Source organism: Sciurus vulgaris (assembly GCF_902686455.1).
Source record: "Sciurus vulgaris genome assembly, chromosome: 9".
Classification (NCBI taxonomy): Eukaryota; Metazoa; Chordata; class Mammalia; order Rodentia; family Sciuridae; genus Sciurus; species Sciurus vulgaris.
In genome coordinates this window covers 58,334,136-58,361,601 of record NC_136469.1, presented here as the reverse complement: position 1 = coordinate 58,361,601, position 27,466 = coordinate 58,334,136, and the positions used below count along the sequence as shown (strand labels likewise).

At 35.0% G+C, this 27,466-nt stretch overlaps 1 protein-coding gene across 2 annotated transcripts in view; it reads right to left on the bottom strand.

The window, feature by feature from the left end:
- The window catches only part of PPP3CA (protein phosphatase 3 catalytic subunit alpha), a 311,580-nt gene that overhangs the window by 158,065 nt on the left and 126,049 nt on the right, over positions 1-27,466 (bottom strand). For both annotated transcript variants that reach the window (XM_079153824.1, XM_079153825.1), the window contains exon 2: positions 1,612-1,812. In XM_079153824.1, the coding sequence (XP_079009950.1) occupies positions 1,612-1,812 (201 nt within the window). The remainder of the gene's footprint in view (positions 1-1,611; positions 1,813-27,466) is intronic.

Here is a 27,466-nt window from a genome sequence, read left to right as displayed (position 1 = left end):
CATCCCCAGCCCCCAAGGTGGACCCTTAAGTAGTATTTAGATACTTAAAAAAATTTAGAATTTTGGTACACAAGAAAGTAAAGCATGTTTTCCCCTAGTATTTTCACAGTCCTAAGAGCTGGAGATAAAATGTGACTCGACTGTATAATATGCAATTGGGATTCCCAGTGCCAGGCACAGTGTTAGCTCATGTCTTGATTTAGTTGCCCATGGCCCAAAGATGGGTTAAAACTACTAGAGCAGATTCCTGCTGCCTACCTCCACCCATGGTCAATTTTTTTCTAAATTAAAAGCAAGAAAAATAGCATTGCCAATCAAAAATAATATGTGAATATACCAATTTCTTTGATATAGGAATTATTAGAGACGTTTTGATAAAGAATGGTCCAGTCTGATATTCAAGACATCTTATTCTTCTCCTAGCAGTCTCAAATATGCATATGAAGGACAACAAAATTATAAGTACATGAAGATTCAGAAGAAAGAAGCTCTCAGTAGTGTACATGAGATACTTTCAAATGGCCCCTTTCTTTCGACAAGAACAATATTCTGTGTCTACATGTTTTCCCTTTGCCAAAATGAAAGTATTTCAGGGCCAAATAAACATTTTTAGTTTATCTAAAAATGAAAACCTGCAAGTTCAACAAACTCCACATAGTAAATCAAAATTCTATGATGATTAGATGCTGTTTTCTGGTAAGATATAACTTTCATGGCCTAAAAGAAGCAAACTTACACGAAACATGTATCTGTCCATGAGAAGTAACAGAACAAAAACGTTAAAAAATAAAGACTTATCTTCCAGGGCTGTGGTTGTGGCTCAGTGGTAGAGCACTTGCCTAGCCCATGTGAGGCACTGGGTTTGATAGTCAGCACCACATAAAATTTAAAAATAAAGATACTGTGTCCATCTACAACTAAAAAAGATCTTTTAAAACAATAATAAATAAATAAATAAAATAAAGGTCCATCGACAACTAAAAAAATGTATTAAAAAGAGAAAAAGACTTATCTTCTAGGCAGAAAACGCTATAGGAAAGAGAGAAAATCAGACTTCTTTTAAAGTCCAGGGCTTCGCAAACTTTATTGTCCATCAGAATCACCCCGAGGAGCTGACAGAATACAGATTTTTGGGCCTCACCCTAGCAAATCAGATTCGCCTGATTCAGTAGTTAGAAACTAGGTCCTGAGAGTTTACATTTTACAAGGTTTCCAGGTGACGGCAATGATGATGTCAGTCTGGGAATCACACTTTGAGAACCACTACATTAACTTGGTCACTTTGTCAACCACCTTAGAAGGTTTATGATACTCAGTCTAATCTTTCCAGTGAATAAATCTGTGTGCTTAATGCCTGTTCGTGTTTCCACTGGCAGAGAGTATCAACTCTTAATTAATTATAACAGAATATCTTCACTATCTCTAAGTTACACACCACTTTTTAGAACATGACAATATTTCAGGTACTTAGTACAGGAAAACAAGAAAATATTTTTACAGATATACTGTCCTTAGTTCTTTAGTGAAGACTCAACACCAAAGATTATTATGGTAAGGTATTTGAACACTCATTGTAGACATAAGTGGGCAGGCTCCATCCTCAGGACTTACCTGTGACTGGTGCATCGATATCCAGCAAGTTTTTTTCCTGTCGAAGAATGGAAGCACCCTCTGTTATTATTCTCAATGCAACACTCTCTTCCAGCCTGCCCTCCTTCATGAGATGTGCTTTTAAGATATCCACACGAGGTTTTCCATCATTATCAAATACTTCTTTTGCTGTGAGCCGGTGACTTGGAGGAAACGGAACAGCTGAAAGGGAAAAAGTCAAATTATACATTAACCGAAATTCAACAACAAAAGATTCAGTCATAAGCAAGAAATATCCATCCCTGTCTCTAACCACCTAGAGACATATTTTTAAAGTTCCCACATTAAAATATGATCAAGCACTATCAAGAATTAAAGACTTCATTCTCCCTTTGATTCTAGATATTACATGATTGCTGAAAGGAAATTTACAGTTTCTTATTCATTCATTCATATCTCTAGCACATAAAAGATCCTGACTGAGTTTTGTTTTGTTTTGTTTTTCTCTAAAAGAGTGAGAAGTGTCCTGTTAGGGAATAACTTATTCCACAAAACACAGTAGTTCCTAAGCATCCACCCTTCAGTGACCAGATCAAAGATGGTTCTCCACTGTGAAGCAGGCTCCTCTGCTAGGATTAAGGGAACGGAAAATAGCAGCCCCACCAGATTTGCTGCTCCAACCTGACCCAGCACTGAGCTAACTGATCCTCTGACTGTTTAAAAAGAGAGCAGGAATCACAGCAGAAAGAAGCAAATGCACTGAAAACTAAACAGGAAGATCAAGATTTGTATTTGCCAAGTGTGTGCCCTTGAACTGAAGGGCTATCCTGAGGATCCAGAGAAGGGTCCATCAGGGAGGATATACAAGTAATTAGGAAAATGATAACAAAGACAAATCCACTTATTTCTCAGACTCAGAACCAAACATTCCCTCTTCTACCCATCCCACCCCATCTTTACAGTGAGAAGTTCTTTTGTAGCTACCATCATCCTAACATCTGTGAGCCACTCAGTCATTCATTCAGTCACAGCATATTCACCAAACTCCAATACAGTGCCAGGACATCTGAAGTATGTCAAAGATGGTATCGTGGTGGCTAAATAACTGATAAAAGGCAAAGGAGCCTCTCAAAAACTCACCATTTCTCTATTTCACACTGGAGAAAACTCAGATCTGTGAGCAATATCTGGCAATGAGCACAAACATAGATTCATGTAACTTTCAAGTGCCACATGCATTTTCCCATGTGCCTGGGAGCATATCCATGAAGGTTCTTTCTCAAGAAGAAACATTATATTAAGGAGTAAACCTGACCCTTCCCCATTCTAAAAGAGTGTCTCAAAAGAGCAGGACTGAAGGTAGGCGTGTGCCAAAAAATTTTGCACAATCTAATAGCACAAATATGTTATCCAAGTGAAACTGTAACTACTTTAAAAAAAATATCAGGAAACAAACCTTTATGGATGGCTGCAAGTGTGATTTTCCTAACAATTTAACCACATCTATGTAACTGTGGTGCCAAAATAAAGCAGCAGAGACAGACTCAGCAGGTAAGCAGGAGGCTTTCATGGTTAAAGGAACGTGGGTGCAAACCTTGGCAGTGCACACTCCCCAGTTCAATGACCTTGGGCAAGTTCAATGACCACTTTTGGCTTTAGTTACCTCACCATAAAGTAGGGATTATGTCTGTTGGATTATGTTTATAATAAATAAATAGTAATGGCAGTAGCTAATAGTTACAGAGCATTTATTTTCTACAAGGCATTGTTTGGGTAATAAAATCAGACACAGTAGTACTGCTGTAAAATGAGTAAGGTATATGTACATGTATATGTATAAACTCATTTGGTTCCCATAACATTACTGTGGGGGAGAAACTAGAGGTTCAAAAATATTAAGTATCTTCCCAAGATGATCACCCAGTGTGCAGACACACTGAGTTTAAACTCAGGCAGTATGAAGTCAGAATAACTGGGTTAGCAACTAAACTAAACTGCTTTCCAGAAAGAACATAAAACAGTGCTTAATAATTAAAAAGTGATTACTAACCCCCTTTTTTGGAATTGAAATTCTAATAAACACTGAGAGATGTCCCTTATAAATAAAATAGCTTTAAGAAAAAGTCTTTAGTTTCAAGAATTACCTGGGGCTGCTTTATAAAATAAAAGCAAAATGTATAATGTCAAACTATAGTGTTCAACAGAAGAAAATTCAAGGTTTAAATAAGGAGGAAAGAATAGAAGGAAATTAGGTCAATAAACTTGGGAGTTATTTTGTCCATTTTGTTTTGGTGCTGTCCCGCTATTTCTTGCCGTCGTGACTAATATGGGTAATGAGAAAACATGGACACATTTCTGGCCATGTTATTACTTCTTTGAACTGAGGTCTTTATGTAAGTTTTAAGAACAACAAATATCGTACCTGGCACTTCTTTAAAATTCTTCAGGCTACAGGTCATAAACCAAGATGGAGGATGGAGAGGAGGAAATTTCAAAAACACACTTAGGGCCAGGGCAACAGCTGATTTAGAAAAAAAAAAAAAAAATGATTTGCCAAGGTGTGAGTTAGGCAACTCTGAAGGTTTAAATGGCTCAGCAAAATTTTCAGACAAGAATCACAGGAGCACAGACAGTAAGAGGGCTGCTTACTGTCAGGCAAATAAAAGTAGTGGCTTCTGCCACACTTGTACTCAATGGCCTTATTAAACTTCATACAGATCAAAGGATTAAACCCAAAAGGCTGCAGCATTTAAGGTGAGAAGCAAAGAGAGAGTACCCCAGGGAGAGCCTCACCTTTGTGAATTAGACATTCTCCAAGTCCCTAGACTCTCTCCCAAGGCCAAGATCACTGCAATAACAGATGCTCCACCCTCCAATGCAGATTTTATTCCTTCCAGTAATTGCTAATCCTAAGGTAACTGGCTAAGGTAATGCTACCTGCCCTGAGATGTTGGAACTGGTTGCAAATAAACAGGGATGAGAACAGAAAGGAAAATGGCCAATCAGAGGGCTGTATTTCCAACTGGATGATAGGAATTCTGATGAGATTGGGCTCTGTACCAGTTAGACAGATGGCAAAGCCTGCAGGGAACCAAGATGAGCAACAACGATGCCAAGGATCAAACCCAGAGATTCTGAGAGCCAAAGAGAAGTTTTCTGGGACAAAAATAAGAGTGGGCTAATATTTGTGTATCTGTGCACCTTTTGGCTTCATAAAGAAAATACCAGCCTTACAAAGGGCACATTTATTTGCTTTCTCTGTTCATCTAGTGTCCTACATGTAGGCCTGTGCCAAATATTAAGCAAAAACTATTTGGACCAAAGAATCCAATGTGCTTGGAAAGCTTTTCATTTATTTATTTATTTATTTATTTATTTATTTACTTACTTACTTATTTATTTATTTATTTATAAAATTTCATTAACTTGTTGTGAAAGTGTCTATGCTTCGTATAATAAAATTGGATTTGCTCTCCCGTCCTTTGCTCTAAGTCTTATAACAAGTTGCTCTCCTTGATACAGACCAGAACTAGAGAAATTGAGTTTGTACATGCTGCTTTAAAGTCTCAAATAGCTGTTGTATTTGAGCTGGCTCTTTCCAAAACAATTTTCTTAAAATTGCCTGTGAAGTATAAAATATAGTGTTATAAGACTTCTTAGAAGCATCCTATAAATAGATAAAAATACTCTCAGCTTTCTCTACCTCACAATTCCCACTTGGTGTCACTTTTTTTTCCCCTCAAATTAATACAACAATAAATTAGCTATAATTTGGGACATGTAAGTCCTTGACTGACTCCTAACAGGAAACATCACAGATGGCTCTAAAAAGCAAATAATACAATGGACTAGCATAGTGTTCTTCTGTCACTGACGGGGGAGATCTGGCGAATATTCATTTCCAATGGTCAAGGATATGGTTTTGCTGCTTTTCTCTTTCCTGACACACTAGAATTCATCTATCTGACATGGAGAAAAGTTACCAGATTACATACCAAAATCACATATATCCAGTATTGGCATCTATATAACTAATATTGAAGCTGTTGCCAGTTATACATTCACCAGAGAGAAACACATGCCAAGTTAGGAAAGCCAGTAGTAAGAGGGTCTGTCTGATGATGATGACCATACCTTGGAAAGATACAGGGGTCTCTTCCTGAGTTTGGGTTAAATGAGTTTTAAACAACTAATATATGGTAAAGTAACTACAAGTGTTCTGTTACCACCCTGGTGTAGATCCAGGTATGGAATTTCTGTTTTTCAAATCTCAGCTGGTTCGACCACTATTAAAGGGATTCCCAATATTTAATAGGAAACATCTGAGTCATTGTCATGGTAACACCTTCCTCACAAGGAGGAACAGGATTCCTGGTGCCTGACCTCTGCCTGGAATAGTAGCATAAATGCTGACAAGAGGGAATAATGGACTTAAAAGAATATTTAGCAAAGTGATATTTTTTAAACCTTTGCTTTTATTCCTCTAACAATATCATACCTGGAAACTCAAGCATATCCAAAGTAGAAAAGGGTCTAAAACGTCTGGGTCACCTTGCTTCTCTCCACTGATGATTCCCAAGGAATGCAAACACAATCCTGGAACTTGTATTGTTTTGTTTTTGTGTTTAATTTATTCATTTTGTCAGTACTTGGGATGAACCCAGGGTCTTGTGCATGGTAAGCCCCTGCTCTACTACTGAGTTTGCCCTATTACCTACCCCTGCACTGTTCAATATGGTACTAACATGGCTGTTTAGCACTTGAAAAGTAGCTATTCCAAGCCAAGATGTGTCACCAATAAACAATAAGCTCTGGATTTAGAAGACTTGATATAATTTGTTCCTGAAATTAAATTCAAGTTTTTGTCCTGTTCAGCCTGGCTTCCCAGCTGCCAAGCTGTGCAGGCGGCCCATTAATCCCCAGGAAAAGTGGAGACAGGGGTGGAATGGGCAGACTGGAGCATGGGCAGAGAGCATGGGCAGCAACAGTACAAAGCCTGCCATCATCCCCTCACAGGTCTGAGGCATGGTGAGCTAGGGTACAGTGACCTGCAGCCCAGCAGTGGTCTGGCTCAGGCAAATGAGCAGCAAGGAAAATGGAAGCTGGGGCTGGCCCAAAGGGTGATTGTAGGAACATTCAGACTCAAGGGCTAACCAATAGTGTTAGTATTTTTCCAACACTGGATTAGCATAAATCGGAACCAACAGCATAGTCCAAGAGCTGTTATCAACCCCTAGACTAGCACACTCAAATGGCAACCTGCAATCAGTTCCTCTCCTGCCCTGAGGGAGTTCTGTCTGTTTCCTTCTCACTTGAATAAATCCTACTCCTTTCACTCTTTCACTCTCGCCTTCCATTATTGCCATGGATTTCACTCTGAATTTGTGAGACAAGAACCCAGAAAAAATTGGCGGTGAGCTGCTGGAAGGCATAGTCCACCATTAAGAGCTAGTTGCAACATGCCACTCGATAATAGTAGAGAAGAATCCAACTTCTCCAGCTGTGACCCTCAGAGTGGATGCCAGCAGGCATCACCTGCTGTGATTAGCTGCTAACACTTAAAAGGGTTTTCTCAGCTGCAGAGGCCCAAGACTTACACAGATCCCACCTGCTGACAGAAGCAGAGAATTGAGTTTCATCTCAAATGCTGGTTTCCATGTTAATTCCACCTATTTTTGTTACTTTTTAAAAATATGACTAAGCATTTAAAATTACGTGTGGTCCTTTTACTACAATTCAATGCATAAGAACTCTACAGGTGCTTCTTTTGACATAATCTTCCTATTACTGGACAATGGTGTTCTAGATTCTGCATTCCTTCTCAGTAAATGAGAACAAGGTGAATGGAAATTATATTCCTTGGCCTTTCTTTTAATTTTTGTTCCATTCCTACAAAAACTCAAACTATCTCAAAACTGGCTGCACACCAGAATCACTTGTACAAAGAACAGTGCCCATTCCCTAACTTTAGAGATTCTGATTTAACTGGTTTAGGGTAGAACTAAGGCACTGGCATATTTTGAAGGATCACAGGCAATACTAAAGCATGAAAATATATTTAAAGAATCCCAGATAATACTAATGTGAAGTCCAATTTGAGACCCACTGGTCTATACCCCAAGCAAAAGCATACAAATGCCAAGCTATTTAATCTTCTCCCAAACAGGCTTCAGGCCAGTCAATCAACCAAAGCAGATGCAATGTCTTTGCAAGTCCAGACACGTTTATTTATCCCTTTCTGTAATCAGGACATGCACAGGAAGAGCCCTTGTCCCATATTTCATGTGGCTACTCTGCACAAGGGCTGTCAAAGATACTTGTGTCAGCACATGTTAAGAAAACAGCTTAAGGATATCACATGTCAGACACAAAACACATTCTGGCCTGACCTCCTCAGATTGGCACTCCATCTATTCCCTTCTGGACATTTGGATATGTCACCAACCTCTATTCTAATCAAACCATATCAATTAATCAATCCATCATGGATCACCTACCAGTATTTATGCACTGTATTCCATGCTAGACCATAAGAAGGGCTGGGGAAAGTGAGAGATAGAAAATAATCATAAGCTGACACAGACTCTTGAAGAGTTAACTGTGTCCTACAATTATTAGTTTTTGCTTTAGAAAGTTTGGCAAAATGATAGACTATAAAATTGAAGAACAAATTTAAAGATAATGAAACAAAATGTAAATAGTAAGGGGAAAAAGTATCTTTATTCATAAAAGCATCTTTATACATCCTAAGATTAAATCTAGGTTCCTAGAAATCCTTTGATCCAGTTGCATATTTCTCTTAAAGTGTATAATAAATATATAAATTTTAGATGACTCCAGAAGAGAAGATTCTGTTGTAAAGGTATGTAATGAACTCTGTTGAGTTCAGTTATTGTAAGATACAATATACCAATTAAAATATTAAAATATACAAAAGTAGCTCCACCATCAGTCATCAACATGTGAAATCTGATCCTACTTCTAAAGGAAGTGAAGGAATATGTAAAAGGAAGTAAACGACTTTTTGCTAAATTTTTATTTGTGTTTTGATATTGAGAAATTTGGTTTAACTTATACCAAATATAGAAATTTTTAAAATTATATCAGTATGGAGATAAAAGTTGATCCACGCACAGACTATCTGTATGCAAAGTATGCAAAACACACATGGGAAATACAGCTAAACTGCAGCTATTCTCTAAGAAGAGCCACAGGGACACATTTCTCTCCTGCAGATATCCATCACTTGCTTGTTTGAAAGTCTAATTTTCATTGTAGATATTAACACCTGTCAAATTAATATGTGCATGCCCATCTTAAGTGTAGTTGACTGTTAATCTTGTAAAGAGAAACATCCAGTCCCACTTAAGATTAAAAAAAAATGAGTCTTCATAGATCAATGAATAAAACCCTGAATTACTAATTTGCTGGTGTTTTCCCTACTGCTGTGATGACCCCTTCCATCCTGAGCAGAGATATCCCTACTCACCTCCTTTAAATGCTACCATACAGGCTCTAAGCTTTAAAATATATTCAATTAAAAACACAGTATGCGTCCTGATAATTTCACTAGCAAATTAAATACCTCCTTTGGTTTTCCTGAATGTTCACATGCAAATACAGGACAATCATTTTATGGAACACCCCAAATTGTTAATAAAAAGGTACTATTGGACTCCAAGCTTTTATTGAAATGAACAATTTTCTTTTGCTCTCTGGCTTATGGAATATATATCATGCACAGTATGTATTGAACTTAACTGTATTATAAGCTACAAGCAAACATTCAATAAAGATCAGACACCAATTTACTATAGAATTAATGATCAATTAGAGAAAATGAGTACCTGAATAGTATAATCAGACCTTCTTTTGTTATCTGAATTTAAAAACAGTTTTCATTTAAATAAGCTTATTTGTATCCAGTACTTCTTTTCATTTCCACATACAGCTTTTTTTATTCTCCTGTCACCATGTACTTTTATCTCTAAGGACCTAAGAACAAAAGAAGGGTAACAGTCTACAACCTCCTCCAAACACAGTTTTGGGAAGTTCTATCAGAAAACTACTTTAATTTTTGATATTTTGGGTAATTCATTTCGTTGCAATGTCAAATGGCTTATATAATGAATTATGTAATAGTGACTCAACGTGAAAGGTTATTTGACAAAAGTTTTATCTTAAGAGTTTCCAAATATTTCAGCATTACTCAAAAAATATTTTTTTAATTTTTAAAATGTGAATGTTATACCCACAAGTCCAGTGATTACATTGTGGTCATTGTTTCATATATGGACATGAGCAATGCAAAAGTACATCAACTGATTTTTAAATACTATTGAGTGTTTAAATACTATTGAATATTTTAATTAAATATTAAATATTTTAATTCAAAAATTTAAGTCAAATACTTAAAATTTTTAAATATATAATTAAGGAGCTGTTGTTTTAGGAATTCACAATTTTTCTTTTTACTTTAAAAACTATATATTCAGTTACATCAGGAAGTACTTCAGCTATACTGATAGATCTCAATACTGTGTGAAATGACTATAGTGACATTTTCAGCAAAGAGTATTTACAGTCATCTCTAGAACAAAACACAGTAATGCATAAAATTCTCTCATTGGAAGAATTTCAATAGAGGAGATTCTATTTATTTTTTTAATTTTTTTTGTTTTGATTTGGACATTTTCACTTTTTTTGTAGAGAAAAACATCATAGGAGATTAAAATTAAGAAACAAAGATGGATATGTCACACAAGCATAATTTATTTCCCAAGTAAGCAAGGCCCTTTAAACACGGTAATTACCCTGCAGAAATGAAGACTTAACAGGGATTCTAAAACCTTGTTTAAGCCAAGGCACACTATACTAGTCAGAAGTCCTCAACTCAACAATGTAAGACTAAAGTAAGGAACAACTTTATCTACATTGGAGCTGAACTACTTACTTTATTAGAAATTCTGTTATACGAACTTTAGAAACCTCTGTATTAAAAATAACAACCTGCAAAATGGAATACTGCCTTCTTTGTCCTCAGTGATAAACCTGTAAATGGATAAGAAAAAAAAAATCCATCTATGCCCACACATAACTCCTTCTTTCACATTCATAATTCAACTCTAGATGGTCACCTGTTTTCCCATGCCTACCTGTGCCTACCACAGTCACCTTCATCTATGATTAAAACACCTATAGATACATGAATCATTTTAATGATTAAACTTTCTCTTCTTTGAAAGGGTCTCCATAAAAGGGCAAATCTTTGTCCCAAATAATACCAAATAATGGAAGCCTAAGTGGCAACGTGGGAAAGTTACCAACTTGCCACTTTTGCATACAAAGGGTGATCACTTATAAGAAAAAGAAAAAAACTAGCATACAGCACCTTGTATCTGTGTACCACAAAGAAGCATAGATCGAAATATTTTGCCTCAGAGGAGTCACCCCCCTGAGAGAAGGAAGGGAACAAAATCTCCAGGTTTGCTTTAATTCCCTGGGGCCCTGCTCTGTCTTCCCTTCTCCCAGTAGGCTCCAGAGCAGTCTGCAAGGAACTTGAGCCCACTGGGCCTCTCTAGGCTTCAGTAATGCTTACACTGTTTGTCTCATTCTAATGGCCAGACTTGTTACCTGCTTTTTATGGTCCTTGTCTAAGAAACACTCACTCATATAAATAATACAGAATATTCAAGAGACCCCAATCCCTAACTCTCCCAATGTGTACTACCCAAACCACAATTTTACACTTCCACATATTTAAAAAGTGGAATGTTTTAATGACTATCACCTACAATCAGGTCCTCTCAAAATTTATTTTCACTTGTTATATTTAGCCTTAAAATGCAATTGTCAATTTTCATTTAAAATCAAACATACATTTCTTAATCAAAAATGGAAAATGGACAATTTCACAGTAAAGCAGCAACAGACTGTAATTCATTCTCTCTAGAAGAGTCATTATTAAGAGAGAGTTTACACCCATATGCAGGGCATACCTTAAACATCTAAAAAAATTTTAAATGATGAAGGAAACATTACTGGAATCAAAATTCCAATTAAAAACTTACAAGTTATCCCAAATCTCACACTAAGCAATAAGCCAATCAATCATCACTACTTTAAAAAAAAAAAAAAAAAAAAAAACTTACATAACAATTAACAATCAAGTTCTAGTCTTTGTCTAGTCGAGTGCCCTGGTATTTGGTAGACATTTGGCCAATGTGTTTTTGAATGAATGAAGATCGAATGGATTTTTTTTTTCTCTTCCTACTTGCTCACAATTTGGGAAAAGTTTCTGTGTGGTATGAGAAGCATTCTAAGAAACAGGAATAGAAAACTGGCTTTGTTCAGATCTAAAAGTATATAATTATAAAAATGATAGCCTATTGTCACAATAACTCAGAAACTAAAACCTTATTTTAGTAAGTGTCTCTTAAAGTACCTGTTCAGGAAAGAGTCCACAGATACCAGACAGTGGGATGGGAGCTGGAGGCCTGCTCTCAAGATGACACACAGACAGACACAATAAAGAAAAATGAGCAATGTCTAGACAGAACACTGCAAAAAGGAAGAAGTCACTGCAAAAATTTTTGATGTGCTACATCATTCTATTCCCATACATGAATGCAGAATCACAGATAAAATCTGTTGTAACTTATGACAAAAATTAACACAATAACAATACATCAGGACAACAGGGCTTCAGTGCCTTTAAGCTCCTAAAGTACTATCCCATTAAATTTCAAAGAACAGTTCAAATATTTCCTTTAGACAAAATGTTCTCCAAGTTTATAGGCATTCTATTAATAAACATTTAATAAAGTATGCATCAATAGAAAACAATTTTTATTGTTAAACTCAAAACAAACATCTCAGATTTTATGAAACACTCTTAGTACCTCTACATGTCATAGATAATTCAGGAGGAGAAAGGCCTCCGATGCCTGCAGGACAAACTATCTGCAACCAGTCAGACTAAGTCCAAATCTTACCAGTAGACACAAATGGAAGATGTTCTGTGAAATGCAGCTGTCAAGAATAACTAAAACCAAGATTTATCTTGCTCATCCTAAGCACATATAAAATGGCAAACAGGACAACACAATTTCCATGATATATGACTCTGGGTTATGGTTCCTCAGAGCATCCAAAAAAGTTTCAGTTCCGTTCCATAAATTTTTCATTATCCAAGTTAAAGACACTCCAGGCAGGATGGTGGGCTATTTCGAAATCACTGTCAGTGCTTTTAAAAAAATTAATAAAATTAATTTTTAGTCTTTATTACATGTGTGGAATTCAGAACTGGTAGAATGAACATTTAGTATTTTTTAAAAAAAAATTACCCTATCATTTAAAATCATTCACTGCCTTGAAATTCCCACTTAAGCAGTCAGCACTATTAAATGTAGAAATATTGAAAGGCTAATGCAAAGTTAGGTACAGGAAATGTTCAGTGAAAAGTAATCACACATGAATACAAAATCAGGTGGCATAACAACATGTGCTACTCCAGCAACTGGGGTGTGTTTCACTTTGCAGCCCCTTGAACACATAATGCTGCTCCCCTCATTCAGAGCTCTGCTTGCCATTATCCTCACCAAGCACAGGGTCTTGCCACAAAATCTATGCCCCTTATTCCACAGGATAGGAATGGAGCCATGCTCAGCACACTAAATAGAAAGGAGTGGGGGCCTGGCATGATTGACACCTGCATAGAATTCTAAATTTCCCAATTCCCCTAAGAGATGTCAGGCCATTTCCACAGTGTCCACGATGATATACATTCCACACTTCATAATTATCTCTTATAACGTATCACTCACTGGACAATGTACTCTGCTTCACAGAAAGGGAAACATGTATGTACACTATCATTAAGCAGAATTTTAAATGACTTACTGTTTTTAAGAGAAGTTCTACTTATGTGATAATTTCATCTTCAGCAAACTATCTGCTTTCCTGAACAAAGGTTTAAATACATTGCCAATCCTTTTATTTTTGGAATTAAGATTCAAATCAGGAAAAGGTCCTTATTCCAAAAAATTGTGAATTTATTCTTTCATTATGAAATTCAAAATATTCTTCAATTTGTTAATACACTATGTATCAGGTATATATCTTTTTAAATGACAGGTAGGGTACACTCATTTATTAAGTATTAGAGAAAGAAAAATCTACCCATTATCTAAATAGTAAAAAAATAAATAAATAAATAACAATGCAATCTTCCTTGTAAGCCTAAAATCCAAGAAAATATAGAAATGTAGAAAGTTACAAAATTGCTTTCCTGATATGCTTCTTTTCCCAAACTGTCAATAACATTATGATTTCAAGGAATATTTACCATTACAATGAGATAATTTTCACATTCATAATGGGGACTATGAAGTATAGTGAATACTTGGGAAAAACTTTTAAAAATAATAAGAAAAATTGATTACTTTCATGAGTTGAGGAAGAAAAATTTGAGTTCAGCTTACCAAATTGCCAAGTTTTGTATTTAAGGAGAGGAAGAAAGGAAGGAAAGAAAGGAAAAAGAGAAAGAAGAAAGAAAGAAAGAAAGAAAGAAAGAAAGAAAGAAAGAAAGAAAGAAAGAAAGAAAGAAAGAAAGAAAGAAAGAAAGAAAGAAAGAAAGAAAAGAAAGAAAAGAAAGAAAGAAAGAAAGAAAGAAAGAAAGAAAGAAAGAAAGAAAGAAAGATAGATAAAGATCCTAAATAGCATGTGAGTTTTACTAGACAATTTCTCATAGGTATTGGCACTACTGACTCCCCACACAGTCAAGAGGGACCCAATTATTACTCTCACACCAAATGGTAAACACGACAAACAATAATCACTCACCCAAACTCTTCTCAACTCCCATGCCACTAGACTCTAATTACCCTGAGGGTTTCCATGCTCAGGAGACAGAAAAAGTATGTCCTGAAAGCAAAGTAGAATCTCAGATCTGATTCTCTACAAGCAGACTTTTAAGGTGCATTTGGAAACCCAGACTGATGTCTTCCATTTAACACAAATAATTTTTCCAGATATAGTATTTTTTATTCCAGATATAGTATTCAAATAATGAGTGTTTGTGAATAAACCTAGAATTCTGAGGCTCATGGGTAGAGACTATCCACTGACCACAAGTCGGCCACCACTTTTCTACTCACGCAACAAAGGACCAGAAATACTGATAATTTCACTGCAAGCATTGCTTTATGTGCAGTTATACATTTGGCATGCAAAGACGAGTAAGTAATCAAGAACCTGCCAAGCTTATATTTTGTGAAAGTTACTGATCAAAGAATGGATAGCTAAAGAAAGTGAAATATTTTAAAACACCATTACTACAAGAAAACATTAGAACACAAAACAAATACCAAGTAAAGGAAAATTGTAGACTTTTCTGCAAACACACAATTAATACAAACAAGAAAAAAGGCAATCTGAGTGAAGCATCAAATAAGTAATGTTCTCTGAGATTTTTAAAAATTTTATTGCAATTTTGTATATTGCACAAATTTCTGGAAAGAAACTGTAGTTTAACGGAATATCAAGAGTGCAAGACACAAAGAAGCTTAAAGTCCATTTCACCATACTTTTTTCACCATTACCATGGTAACCATCTAGTCTACTTTCCCAGTTACACTGTTGTCTGGTTTATTCCAGTAAAGGTCAGGCTATTTCTCCACATCCTCAGGTACTTTCTCTTGATCCACCTTATCCTCATGCTCTATGGTCTACCTATCCCCAGGAACTTAGTTTTGCAATTGAAACATCATAGGTTTTTTCAAGCCTTTCAGAGATGGCAAAGTAAAGGAGGTAAAAGTACAAATTCTGAAGCCAAACTGCTTAGGTAAACTGCATCATCCTGAGCAGGTTATTTAATTCTCTATGCTACAATTTTCAACTGATAAGTTAAACATTAAACAAATATTTGTAAAATGCCTATAACATTAACAGAATAAATGCTTCATAGGCATTCCTCATTATTAACAAATATCTTGCTTACCTCCTTCATCATAAAACCTCCTAATCATTCCTATTCAAATGTATTCAAATGTCATAACTGCTGAAAAGGGCAGAAGCCTGCTTTCCATTTAAATCCTCCACATACTTGAATACCAAATACCTATAAAATGTCCTTTGGTCACCCAATTCAGTTTTCTTTACTTCACATTTATCTCTGTCTTTAAAATACAAAGTACTCACTGCCGTTATTAATTTTCATACTCTCACATACAGGACACTCCACAAGGCATTAGATGGCTTCCATGTTGAATTCAAAAAAATGTATACAAATCTGCAGCCATATTATTAAATATCATTCAACTTAACACCCAAATATTCTAGTAAAAAAAACAAACAAACAAAAAAAAAAAAACTAAGTCTCAGGGTTAGAGGAATATTAATAGCAACAATAGCAATAAAATAATAAAAATACTGATCCTTAGTTCTTCCACAGAACTGAATACACATCAGGTTAACTATTCTAAACACTTTATATGTCTAATATATTGAATCTTCCCAAGACTATGATATGGGTAATATTTTATTTTTCATATGCTAGATCTCAGGCACAAAAAAGTGAAATGACTATATCAAGTTCAGCAAGCAAATAATTAGAGTCAGGGCTCACAGCAGGGGCTTTTTACCCCTTGCTACACTGCTTCCTGGTTAAGCACTGACTCATCCAGGGATCCAAAGATAATGAAGGTCAAAGCCTAAGCACACACCTAGTTCTCCAGATGCCCTGAACAATGCACTTTCCTTGAGAATTCACCATTTCTTACCTAGAACAATGAACATAGCTCTCCTCCAAACACATTTGTCTGATGAGTTATGATGTATGATTCACACCTCAACACAATTTTCTAAATGCGATAGTATTTATTCAGCATGCACACTTTGCTCCTTGAACATCTTACTTGGTTCATTTATTTTCTTACTTAATCTCTCCCATCTTGAAAGAAACCAAAGTATTTCAAGGATCAACTGGTTCAGTATTCAGCTAGCAAATGGCAGAAGTTTTTTTTTTTTTGGTTTTGTTTTAATTTGGTTTCTGATGGGTAAATCCGGAGGCAAATGAATCTTGCAAAGTATTTCCACTGAGCTTGGGTCACACCCCAAATCCAAAATTTTTCCATCAATGCTAGCTGCTACCTCTCAGACAGGCTTATAATTTTGTTTAAAGTGTTGCTCCCCTACCTTTACTCCTTAAAAAGCTTTTCAGCCAACCTGCTGTTAACAATTTCCAGCAACGTGGAGCAGGATCTGGGCTCTAAATGTAGTAAAGTGTAGTGGTTATTAGTTCCAAATTACTGAATTGCCTATCTTCACATTCTCTTTAACAGCTCTGGGTCCTTGAGAAAAAATTCTTATGAAACTAGTTTCCTTACCTGTAAAATGAAGATAATAAAATATTTACCCCAAAAAAACGTTGAAAAGATTACATAAGATCATACTTGCATAAGCACTTAGCACAATATTTAGTGTGAAGTACTCATGTTTAAGTGTGTGTGTGTGCACACACACACTTATTACTATTGTACTTCAGTGAATTCCCACACGATTTCCTTTGTTCAGAATGCCTGTATTTTGTAGTATCCTTTTTTTTTTTTTTTTTGCGGTGCTGGGGATTGAACCCAGGGCCTCATGCTTGCAAGACAAGCACTCTACCAACTGAGCTATATCCCCAGCCCTGTAGTATTCTTAAAAACCCTCATTACACTTGGCATATCTATTTCTCAAAACCCTGCATACTATGTAAATGCTTATACACTAACCGGCTTAACAGGAAAGAACTTATCTGCCAGTTGGCATTAGGGATGGCCTCAAGATGCTTATCTAATCAAAACTTTATTTGTCCTCATTGGCAAATATGAAACTTCTGACTAAAAGTATAATGTGACCTTACTGGAAGGTTCAAAGGGGCAACTCACATAGAAGCCCAGAGGTGAGCAGGTCTTCAAAGAACATCAGATTTTATGCATACAGAAGCTTCTCCCAACCATAGTGCTGGCTAATAGATGTTTTATTTAAAAAAATTTTTTCAAGGGAAAATAAAGTCCAGAACATCTATGTTAAATGAGGTCAAAGTGCTTATATAATAATGCACAACAAAAACCATATAGCACTAGTTTAAGTCAAATATGATCTGAAGGTACTAAATGGTGTTAGATATCTTCAAATCAATAATGGATAAGTGGTTCCCTAATATTTAATTCTAGTTTAAAACTATTGTAGCTTTCTTAATTGACTGTTATATTACTGGACAGGGGAAAATATGATAATTCGGAACAAAGAACTACTTTATGAATATAAGATTTTCAAATTTAAAAAAAACTTCATTAAGACAATATTCAGATGTTACACTTTTGAAATATTTTCATATGTTTTTATTCCATCTTCACAATAATCATATATGATAGTACCTCAATGTTCAGCATTTTATAGACCAAGAAAGTGTGAAAGATGAGTTTACATTACATGTTAAAGATAACACAGCCAGGGTGTGAAGTCAAGATGTAATACTCCAAGACCCTGGACTGGAGATTCCATGCCCTTGGGGTAACTTTCTACATTAATCTGAAAATGCCTGTAAAAATTTGGGGTTGTAAAAGGCAGTTAGTTACTACCTGTCATTAAAAGTTAATTAAGGAAGAAAGAAAGTAAAGGATTCCAACCAAAGGAAATAAAAGCTTTGGGTTTTAACATTGAAGAGGCTACCACAGATACAGGAACTTCCCTGTCTCCCTCCACTTTCAAAACCAAGTAGGAATTCTCCATTTGTGTCTGGGGGCCAGACCAAACTTTCAACAGTCAGTCAGAGATAAGCAAGACTGTGACTACATGTTTACTCAAATTAATTACAAAGGATTTTTGCTCTCAAATAAGGCTCGCTCCTTCTTATTTGGGGGTTATGTTAAAGAAGTTGGTGTTCTGCAGTTGCGCTTGCCCCAAGGATCTAAGACTCCCACTATCTGAGTTCACATACTTTTTTGTCTACCTAATAGGTCTGGATCATACAGGGATTTATTTAACCTCACTGTGACCTGAGAGTCCTCATCTATAAAATGGGGATGATAATGGCACGAAGACCTTGTGAAGATTTAATAATACATGTTGTGCAAAAACTTAAAATAGTGCCTAACATGGACCAAGTATTCAATCAATGTTTACTGTTATCAATGATGAGTGACATGGGAGAAGAAGCAGAAATACATGGCCGCCTCCTTTGTTGGGACTTACCAAGAAAAAGATCAAGAATTGTTATAGGCCAGCATTGAGAGGTGACCGCCATACAATAGGACATGCTGGTTTTTAGTTATTGATAAAGTGTCTCCAGGGAAGATCTGCTCCTATATATTCAGTAAGCAAAATTTAAAACTCAAAACTATAGAGTGTGTCTCTTCCCACAGCAGGGTAATCTGTGACAGTTTCCTTTCTCAAGTTGATGCATTTTGGGGTCATTCACAAAGGTTTGTTGGTGTGACTACTCACCAAAATCACCTGGGAAACTCCATTGAAATAAGCAGTGATGGAAAGCAAATATCCAAATTTTATCATGAAAAAATCTCATTTTGATAATCCTTGACTGAAGACAAATCCAAAATCACTGACACACTAATCAGTCATGTGCCTATAATCTGCCATATTAATTTTCCTTACAGTCATTTGTGTCATTTTCATTTACATTAAAATAATTCCTTAGCCAACATGCAAGAGACAAAATGTTAGAAGAACACAAGTTATTCCCCCTAGTAGGAATAATCAAGCATTTTCATTCTTATGGTCCAACAGTATAGTTATGTACCCTTCCTCTCCTGTCCTTTCTTAGTATTTTGTCCTGTATATATTCACTAGATTGAGTGTACACTGAGGGAAAGTCATTTTACAAATGTAATTATTTATAATAATGATACTTATAATTATTAGTGTAATAGTATGTAATATATTATTATTACACTTACCAAATATAATGTTATTTCAAGCTAAGAAGAAAAATATGGGTCTTAATTTTTTTAAATAAATACAAATCACCGTATAATTAAAACAAAATTATTCAGTTAGCCAAGAGTCTAAGCAAAATGTAAAAGCATATAAAGACCTCTTTTGCTAAGAAAAACTTACACATAACTGAACATTGTTAATAAAACAGAATATTTTAATTAATATGCATCATGTTGATGTCTTCCAAATTCCTCATTTATAATACTAGAAAAGGAATCAAATAAAAGTTGTCTCTATTTTCTCTTCTACCTATTAACCATCCAGTTACCTATTAAGCAAAGTATAATGTTTTCTTAACTTTTACAGTGCAAGCACTTTCCTTCCTCTGGCAGAGAAAGGTAAACTATAAAAAGAGGGTAAAAAGTTCAATTATGTATGCTAGAGACAAGAACTTGATTACCATTGTAATCCTTAGTCCCCTTAGGAGACTACGAAGGGGACTAAGGATTAGAATGTTAAGTAAGTAAAATCAACTTGTCAATTTCATCTAAGTATTTTAAAATTTTAATTCAATAATGCAATAAAGCTGAAGAAATCACATATTGTTGATATACTGTTGATTCTAAAACATTGCTAATCTATTGTCAAGGTGTAATATACTTTACTATATAATATAAAAATAAATGCTACCTAGCAAAGATTTAGAAACATAAAATGTTCGCTTTAAGGTTAATGCTGTAAGTATCACCAGAGTTCAATAAAAGGAGGATGAAGGGGTAGAGAAATAGAAGATGCATTCAGTAGATGAGAGACTGCATGAAATCCAATTTAGAACATCTTTTATTAAACAACTATTTGACTACGCTGAAAACAAAAAGAAAATTCCTTAGTCTTGAAACCTTGTGCCAAAATTAATAGAAGAATCTAAGAATTATGCTGCTTATTGGGGTGATTTTTTTTTTGGCAGACCTACAGATGAATGCAGAGGAAAGACATTTTGCTATCAATATACTACACAGTACTACACATATTCATCTGAAAATATTTTTTAGCCATGTAAGGAAAAATGGTAATATGCTACCACCCCAAAAGCTTTAATTATATGAACTGTTTTCTTCTCATTTTTAATGATGAAATAAGGAACTAGTGGTGAAAACAAATGAGCATTTTGGATCCTGAATTTTCTTCACTTGCTGTTTTCAATCATGGTGTAATGAATCATACTTCACCAATGTGTCATCAGATTGGGGTCTGGCATAACAAAACCACTTAAGTCCTCCAAAACTACTTCTTAAAAGTGATAAATTCCATTAAAACTGTCCCATAGATTGTAATAACCTACTTCTTAATATTAAATAAAATTACTACATACATCTATGGTTAAATCATATGAGAAACCATTTTGAAAGAAAAGCTAGTAAAAAAAATTCCTTTCCTGAAGTCATATACAAATATTAATAATATACCTTTGATGATGAGAAAAAATAAAAATTTTCCAAAAATTATATAAGTAAAAGATGCTATTTCAGAGCACAAATGAATTACATGGAGGTAGCACTTAGTAACTTTTCTAAAATTCATTTAAGAAATCATCTACGGTAAAGTGTAATATAAGACTGGACATTCTCTGTGGATTTTATTTATCCCTGAGCACTTTACTCTGGTATCTAGAGTTTTGAGTGTTTGGATTTGAGACCTGGCTCTATCACAATCATATAAAGTAAGAGTTTATTTTTCCAATTTGACAGATTAAGGAAAAGAGGTCAACTACCTCGTATAAGTTCACTCTAACATTAAGTGGCAGAGTTTGGATGTACACCCAGGTACGTCTGGTTTTAATTCTACACAATGTGCCACACTAAACCACCTAATCTATTAAATAAAATTGGTATTCTAAATAACTTTCAGAAACCTATTTGATTTTTAAACTAACAAATCTAACTTGATTTATGTGCTGTGTGAGTGATACAATGTGGTATAATATTTACTAGTCCTCAAGTTAGCAGAGAGATTTGGGCAAGGATCAGCCACTCACTGGCTACATAAGCTTGGCCTTTCATTTCATTTCTCAATGACTCAGTTCTTTTGTTGAAGAAAGAGTGAAGGGTTCCAGCAGTCTCTAGATCCATTCCATTTTCAAAATGGAAACCATACAAGGGTGCCATGTATTCACCTCTGATAGCCACTTCACCATTTAACAAAACCTAGGAGGTTATTCCCCAAACTACAGTTTTAGGGGAACATTTTCAAAAGCAAAAATCAGCAAAAATGCACCCAGTTGTATAAAAGTACTGTCAGTTGTATAAAATGGATGTTGCACAAAAGGATGAGTTAGAAACTACAGAACCAAAATCCTAACATCACTGAAGGAGCAAACCAGGGCATTTTCTACTTCCTGCACTATGTAGACACAGGCCAGACACAGGCCAGTCCTAGGCTCTGAGTGATGCTAAAAGGGTCTACATCTTAATAAAAGATATGGGACAAAGAGAGAAACACAGTGGTTCCATTACTCCTCTGTTTTCTGTTGTTTGAGGGTGAACCACCTGGCATAACACACCAAAGAGTGGATTCTTACTTAGACTTGATGCAAAGAAAAGTAAGTGGGGGAGAAAGAGGAAAAGGAAGAGGCAAAGAAAGAGTATGAAGGGAAAGTTGGAAGAGAAAGAAAAAGGAAGAGGAAAACTTATTCAGTGGAGTTAAGAAAACTGTGGTACATATATATATATACACAAAGGAATATTACTCAGCCATAAAGAATAATAAAATTATGGCATTTACAGGCAATTGGATGAAATTGGAAAACATCATGCTAAGTGAGATAAGCCAATCTCAAAAAAACCAAAGGACCAATGATCTCACTGATAAGCGGATAATGATACATAATGGGGGGGTGGGAGGGAGGCAAGAATGGAGGAAGGAGGGATAGTATAGAGGGAAAAGAGGGGAGGGAGGGGGGGAGGAAGGAAAAAATAGAATGAATCAAACACCATTACCCTATATAAATGTATGTTTACACAAATGGTATGCCTCCACTTAATGTACAGAGAAACAAGATGTACCCCATTTGTTTACAATTAAAAAAAATTAAAAAAGAACACTAAATAAATAAATAAATAAATAAATAAATAAATAAATAAAAATAAAAAATAAAAAGAAGAACATACCCGAGTTTCCCTTCTCAATATGAACAGAAAAGAGGTATACGTCTTTAAATTAGTAAAGGATGATTGGAATTTAACTCTTGGCTAATGTAAATTTGGGCTTTGTCTCTGAATTATTAGTACACCCTCCCCCCAAAAATAGGATTATATACTCATCCAATCCTAAGTTAAATCAAAAAGCAATTTGTTTCTACTGTCACACATTTCCTATGTCACGTTTATTACTGTAAGGGGAGGGACATACATTACATTACATTATTGAATAACTCTTTTTCCCTTTGGAGTTAGAATGTGGAAAAACAAGCACATTCTGCCATCCTTGTGGTTGAATTTTTCCCCTTCATTTGAAATTTTTTGTTACACCCAAATTTTCCCATAGAGCTTGACTATACTAAGGTCAACTTCTATTTTCACAAAGACGAGGAAGGCTGAATAATAATCACTCAAAGTTTAAATTCCTTTCTAGAAACAATTCCTTTAGAGAAAACAAAGGAAAAAATCATGGAAACAATGGAAAGTACAGTTCATTCAACATCCTGATAAGACAGGAACAGAAATAATAGAATATTTCAGTGATGAAGATAAACTGGAAAATGAACTACTCTCTGGGAAAAAAGAACAAGACCTAATGAAGTAAAAGGTATGAAGGGAAAACGGACACGTGTTGATGACTGAAATGAGCAGACATAAAAGTTTTATAAAAAAAAAAATCTTGGATCAGACATAAGCAATCAGCCACCAATAGAAGAATCTCTCTGTTCTATTTGTTCTCCACATTTAGATTTGAGTGTGTCCATTCATTTGCAAAAGCTTGCTCTAAGTGCCCACTGTGCCAGACACAAAGCTGGGTGTTGTGGAACCGAAGTTCACATCACACCACGACTTTGCCCCAGAGCATGAGAATGAGGAAAGGGAAGGACACAGTTGAGGTCCTCAGTTGCACTGCAGACGTCTGACATATCATATTTTATAGTGTTGTACTCAAAAGTTTCCTATTTCCTCATTACATCTAGGAAGTATAATATTCAAAGTATTGTTTAAAATCCATTAATAGGGGCTGGAGTTGTAGCTCAGTGGTAGAGCACTTGACTAGCATGCATGCGGCACTGGGTTCCATCTTCAGCACCACATAAAAACATAAAATAAAGGAGGTATTGAGTCCATATACAACTAAAAACAATTTTTTTAAATCCTTTAAAAAATCCATTAATAATGTGGGCTCACAGAATAAGGAGAAAATAAACAAGGAAACATGCCACAGTAAGAAATGTAACTACAAATGCATCCACAAATACAATAGTCACAACCTAGCGCTTAATAGAAATGCCTAAAATAGGAATAGAATATTTAAGGAAATATCTAAATGTAGTAGTTAAATTACACACAGTAGAGTATTGCTGACACTTTCATTAAAATACTAGTACCACTGCCTCAGTGAGACTCATAAAACATATGGGGGACAATTCCAACACATACTTCCTTAATGACATCGCCAAATTTATAACCCAAATCTTCCTCTATTTTCATTGAAGAGACTATGCAACCATGAGCGACATGTACAGAATTTTAATAAAATAGTGTCTCCTCTCCCAAAGTGTTCTCCAGAACTATGCATATTGTACATACATATCAGCTAAAAGATCCAGAATACTATTTTCATAAGACAATTTCTGAATCAGATTTTGAAAATGAAATTAAGAACTAGCGTGAAGACAAAGACAAAAGGGAATTAATCTCTTCTTTAAAAATAATTAGATCGTGATAATAAAATCTCACCATTAAGCTCAGTACATACTCTGTTTCATCTACCTTTGAGTAGATCAGTCTGTAGGAAAAGGTCACTTACAAGTTATTTCCAAAGGGAAATTAAATCACATTATTCTGAACCTTCAGTGGTGAAAAACAAAAACTTTATTCCCAGAAGCTCTATTTTTCTTCAATTAAAGCAATCTTAAAAGTAGTCAATGCCTACAATGAAATGAATATTCAAAACATATTACAGCCTTCAGTACTGTCAACTTGGGAGAGGCTGCTTAACAAATTATATTCCACGTAACAATGCAGACTGATTTTTTAAATGTATTCTTTAAACTGCATAACGAAATAAGTCAAACTCAAAATCAACAGTCCCAGATTTCCTTCATTAACAAGATATACAAATGCATGACTTCATAGCATTAAGAATGGAACTAACTTCACATGTAATGTAGCAAATGAATGTTATTGAACATCCATAATGATCATTTTCCATGAAGTTAAATACTTAATCATAAGGTTTGATTAACATGCTCTGGTTTCTTGCATGCCATGTCATCATTATAATCAGAAAACTGGAAGAATTTGCTTCAATTAAGTATAAAACAGATGATCACACTCAGGAAAAAAGCACGTTTTGTTTCCAGTTACAGAGTTAAGTTATAAATACATATGAATATTCAGACCCTAAATGAAAGCACATTATTCAGTGGCCTCATGTTTACAACAGACATATATTTTCAAATCCTCTCAGAAAAGTTTAGAGAATATATTCATAAAATAATTGTATGACCACCCAATGCTTCGTTTTGTTTGTTTGTTTGTTACTGGGGATTGAATCCAGGGACATTTAACCACATCCCCACATCCTGTGGTTTTTTTTTTGTTTTGTTTTGTTTTGTTTCATTTTGTTTTTTTTGCAGCAGGGTTTCAATAAGTTGCTTTGAGCCTCATCGATTTGCTGGGCTGGTTGCGAACATGCAACCCTCCTGCCTCAGCCTCCCAAGCTGCTGGGATTACAGGCCTGCACCACCATGCCCGGCCCAAAGGTTTGTTTTTCACAATTTCATGACAGCGTGCTTGGGGATTTTGGTGTTTTTGTTTGTCTGTTTGTTGTTGTTGTTGTTTTTCTTTTCACCTTGTTTCCTTTAATTAACAGTGAAAATGATAGTCACATGAGAAATTTGAAAGTAATATATTCCTTTTTCACCAAAAACATTTCAACTTCTATTTTAATCTATTTCTTGACACTAAATTTTATTTAACAGAATTACTAAAGCTTCTGAGCTGGAGATCAATAGGTCTGAATTTAAAAGAGCTAGTTTTTCTGATGCTCAAAGCAGAATACACTTTTCTGGATGCAACCAGAATTATGGAAACCCTCCTTTTTTATTAATAATTCTTCCTTTTACCTATTACATAAGAATGAAATATGTCTATTATTTTTTCTCCCCAATTTCCCATTTTACCTGAGGATAGCATCTGTTGACCAATGGCCCTCTTACATAATCTCTATCAATAACTCATGTACACACTCACATACACAATCACACACATACATAATCATTCATTTAAATTATGGCAGGTATGAAACAGATTGTCCTCCTTGGATTAAACCATGAGAAGTCCAAGTATTCTGTTTCGAATCACTCCACACCAGTCTTGTGACAGAAATTCCAGTGACCTGGAAATTTCTGATTATCAACAATAACATCAAGGAAAGACAGTAGAATGAATGGGACAGAATTTTCCTATATTCATATATGAATGTACTACCAGTGAAACTTCACATCAAGTATAACTGTAACAATGGGATCCTAAGTAGAATAAGTTATATTCTATGTGTGTAAAATATGTCAAAATACACTGTACTGTCATGTGTATCTAAAAGAACAAATTAAAAAACTGGAAAAAATAATGTCAAGTAGAACTGAACAATTCCAAGTCAAATTCACTCACGTTACTATTTGTTAAGAGAACACTTTCCAAATTCCTCCAGATGACTTGTTTCTATAGAGTCCAAATTCCACCTACATTTTCCATTAGTGACTTAGTGGTAGGAAGCATCGATTGTGATTTTACCTTCTATGAAATGTGAAGTATTGTGAGAGAAAATTATCCAAATACCATAAGAAAAACACATCGCAGTCCCACTTTCAAGGGATTCACATAAAATCACATGAAATACACAGCAGCCTCTGTAGCTCTTATGTGTAATAGAACTAAATCAGTCTGTTCACATAAATTGGCTTAGTAAAATGATATCATATTTCACTATTAAAGATTTTGCAAATCCATCAAGATCTGAGGTATTCTAGGTCACATTAATTAAAGGTTTATTTCAAAGAAAAACCATATTTTGAGGATTAAAAAAAAATTCTAATCAGCATCCCTTCACAGATGAAAAAAAAATTGCAATTTCAAATTGGAATTTAAGTCTCATGCTCATTTTACTAATAAACATGAATGTAAAAAATTATGCCAAGCGTCCTACTTTAACAAAAACCACATTAAAAAAAAAAAGAACCGATCATCAGAAGTAAGTACATTGATAGAAATGTAACGCATTTCATAGTTCCCAAATGTCAAGTGATAAGGATGATTGCCTGTCACCAGAATGGACGCATCACAGTATATAATCACAAGTGCAATTCCAAAGCATATGGATTGTACAAAATAATACAGAACAGAATCAGCCAGTTACTTTTTAAAAACTGCTTCATGAACAAAACACATTTCCCTTGGACAAAAATACGTGTCCTACTCACTACTGATGATTGAAAGTTCACACATGCTCTCTCTCCCAGCACTTAGCATTGTCAAAACACATTTTAAAATAGGAGCTATCCAACCAACAGGAGACATTATTATCCAAATAATCCTTAATTCATTTTTGTTTTCAGATTTTTCCTACTGGATTTTTCTCATTTTTTAATAAATACATATAAAATAGCCCATATTTAAATTTAGGGATCTAGATTATAAGTGAATTCTGAAAATACTTTAAATGATCATAA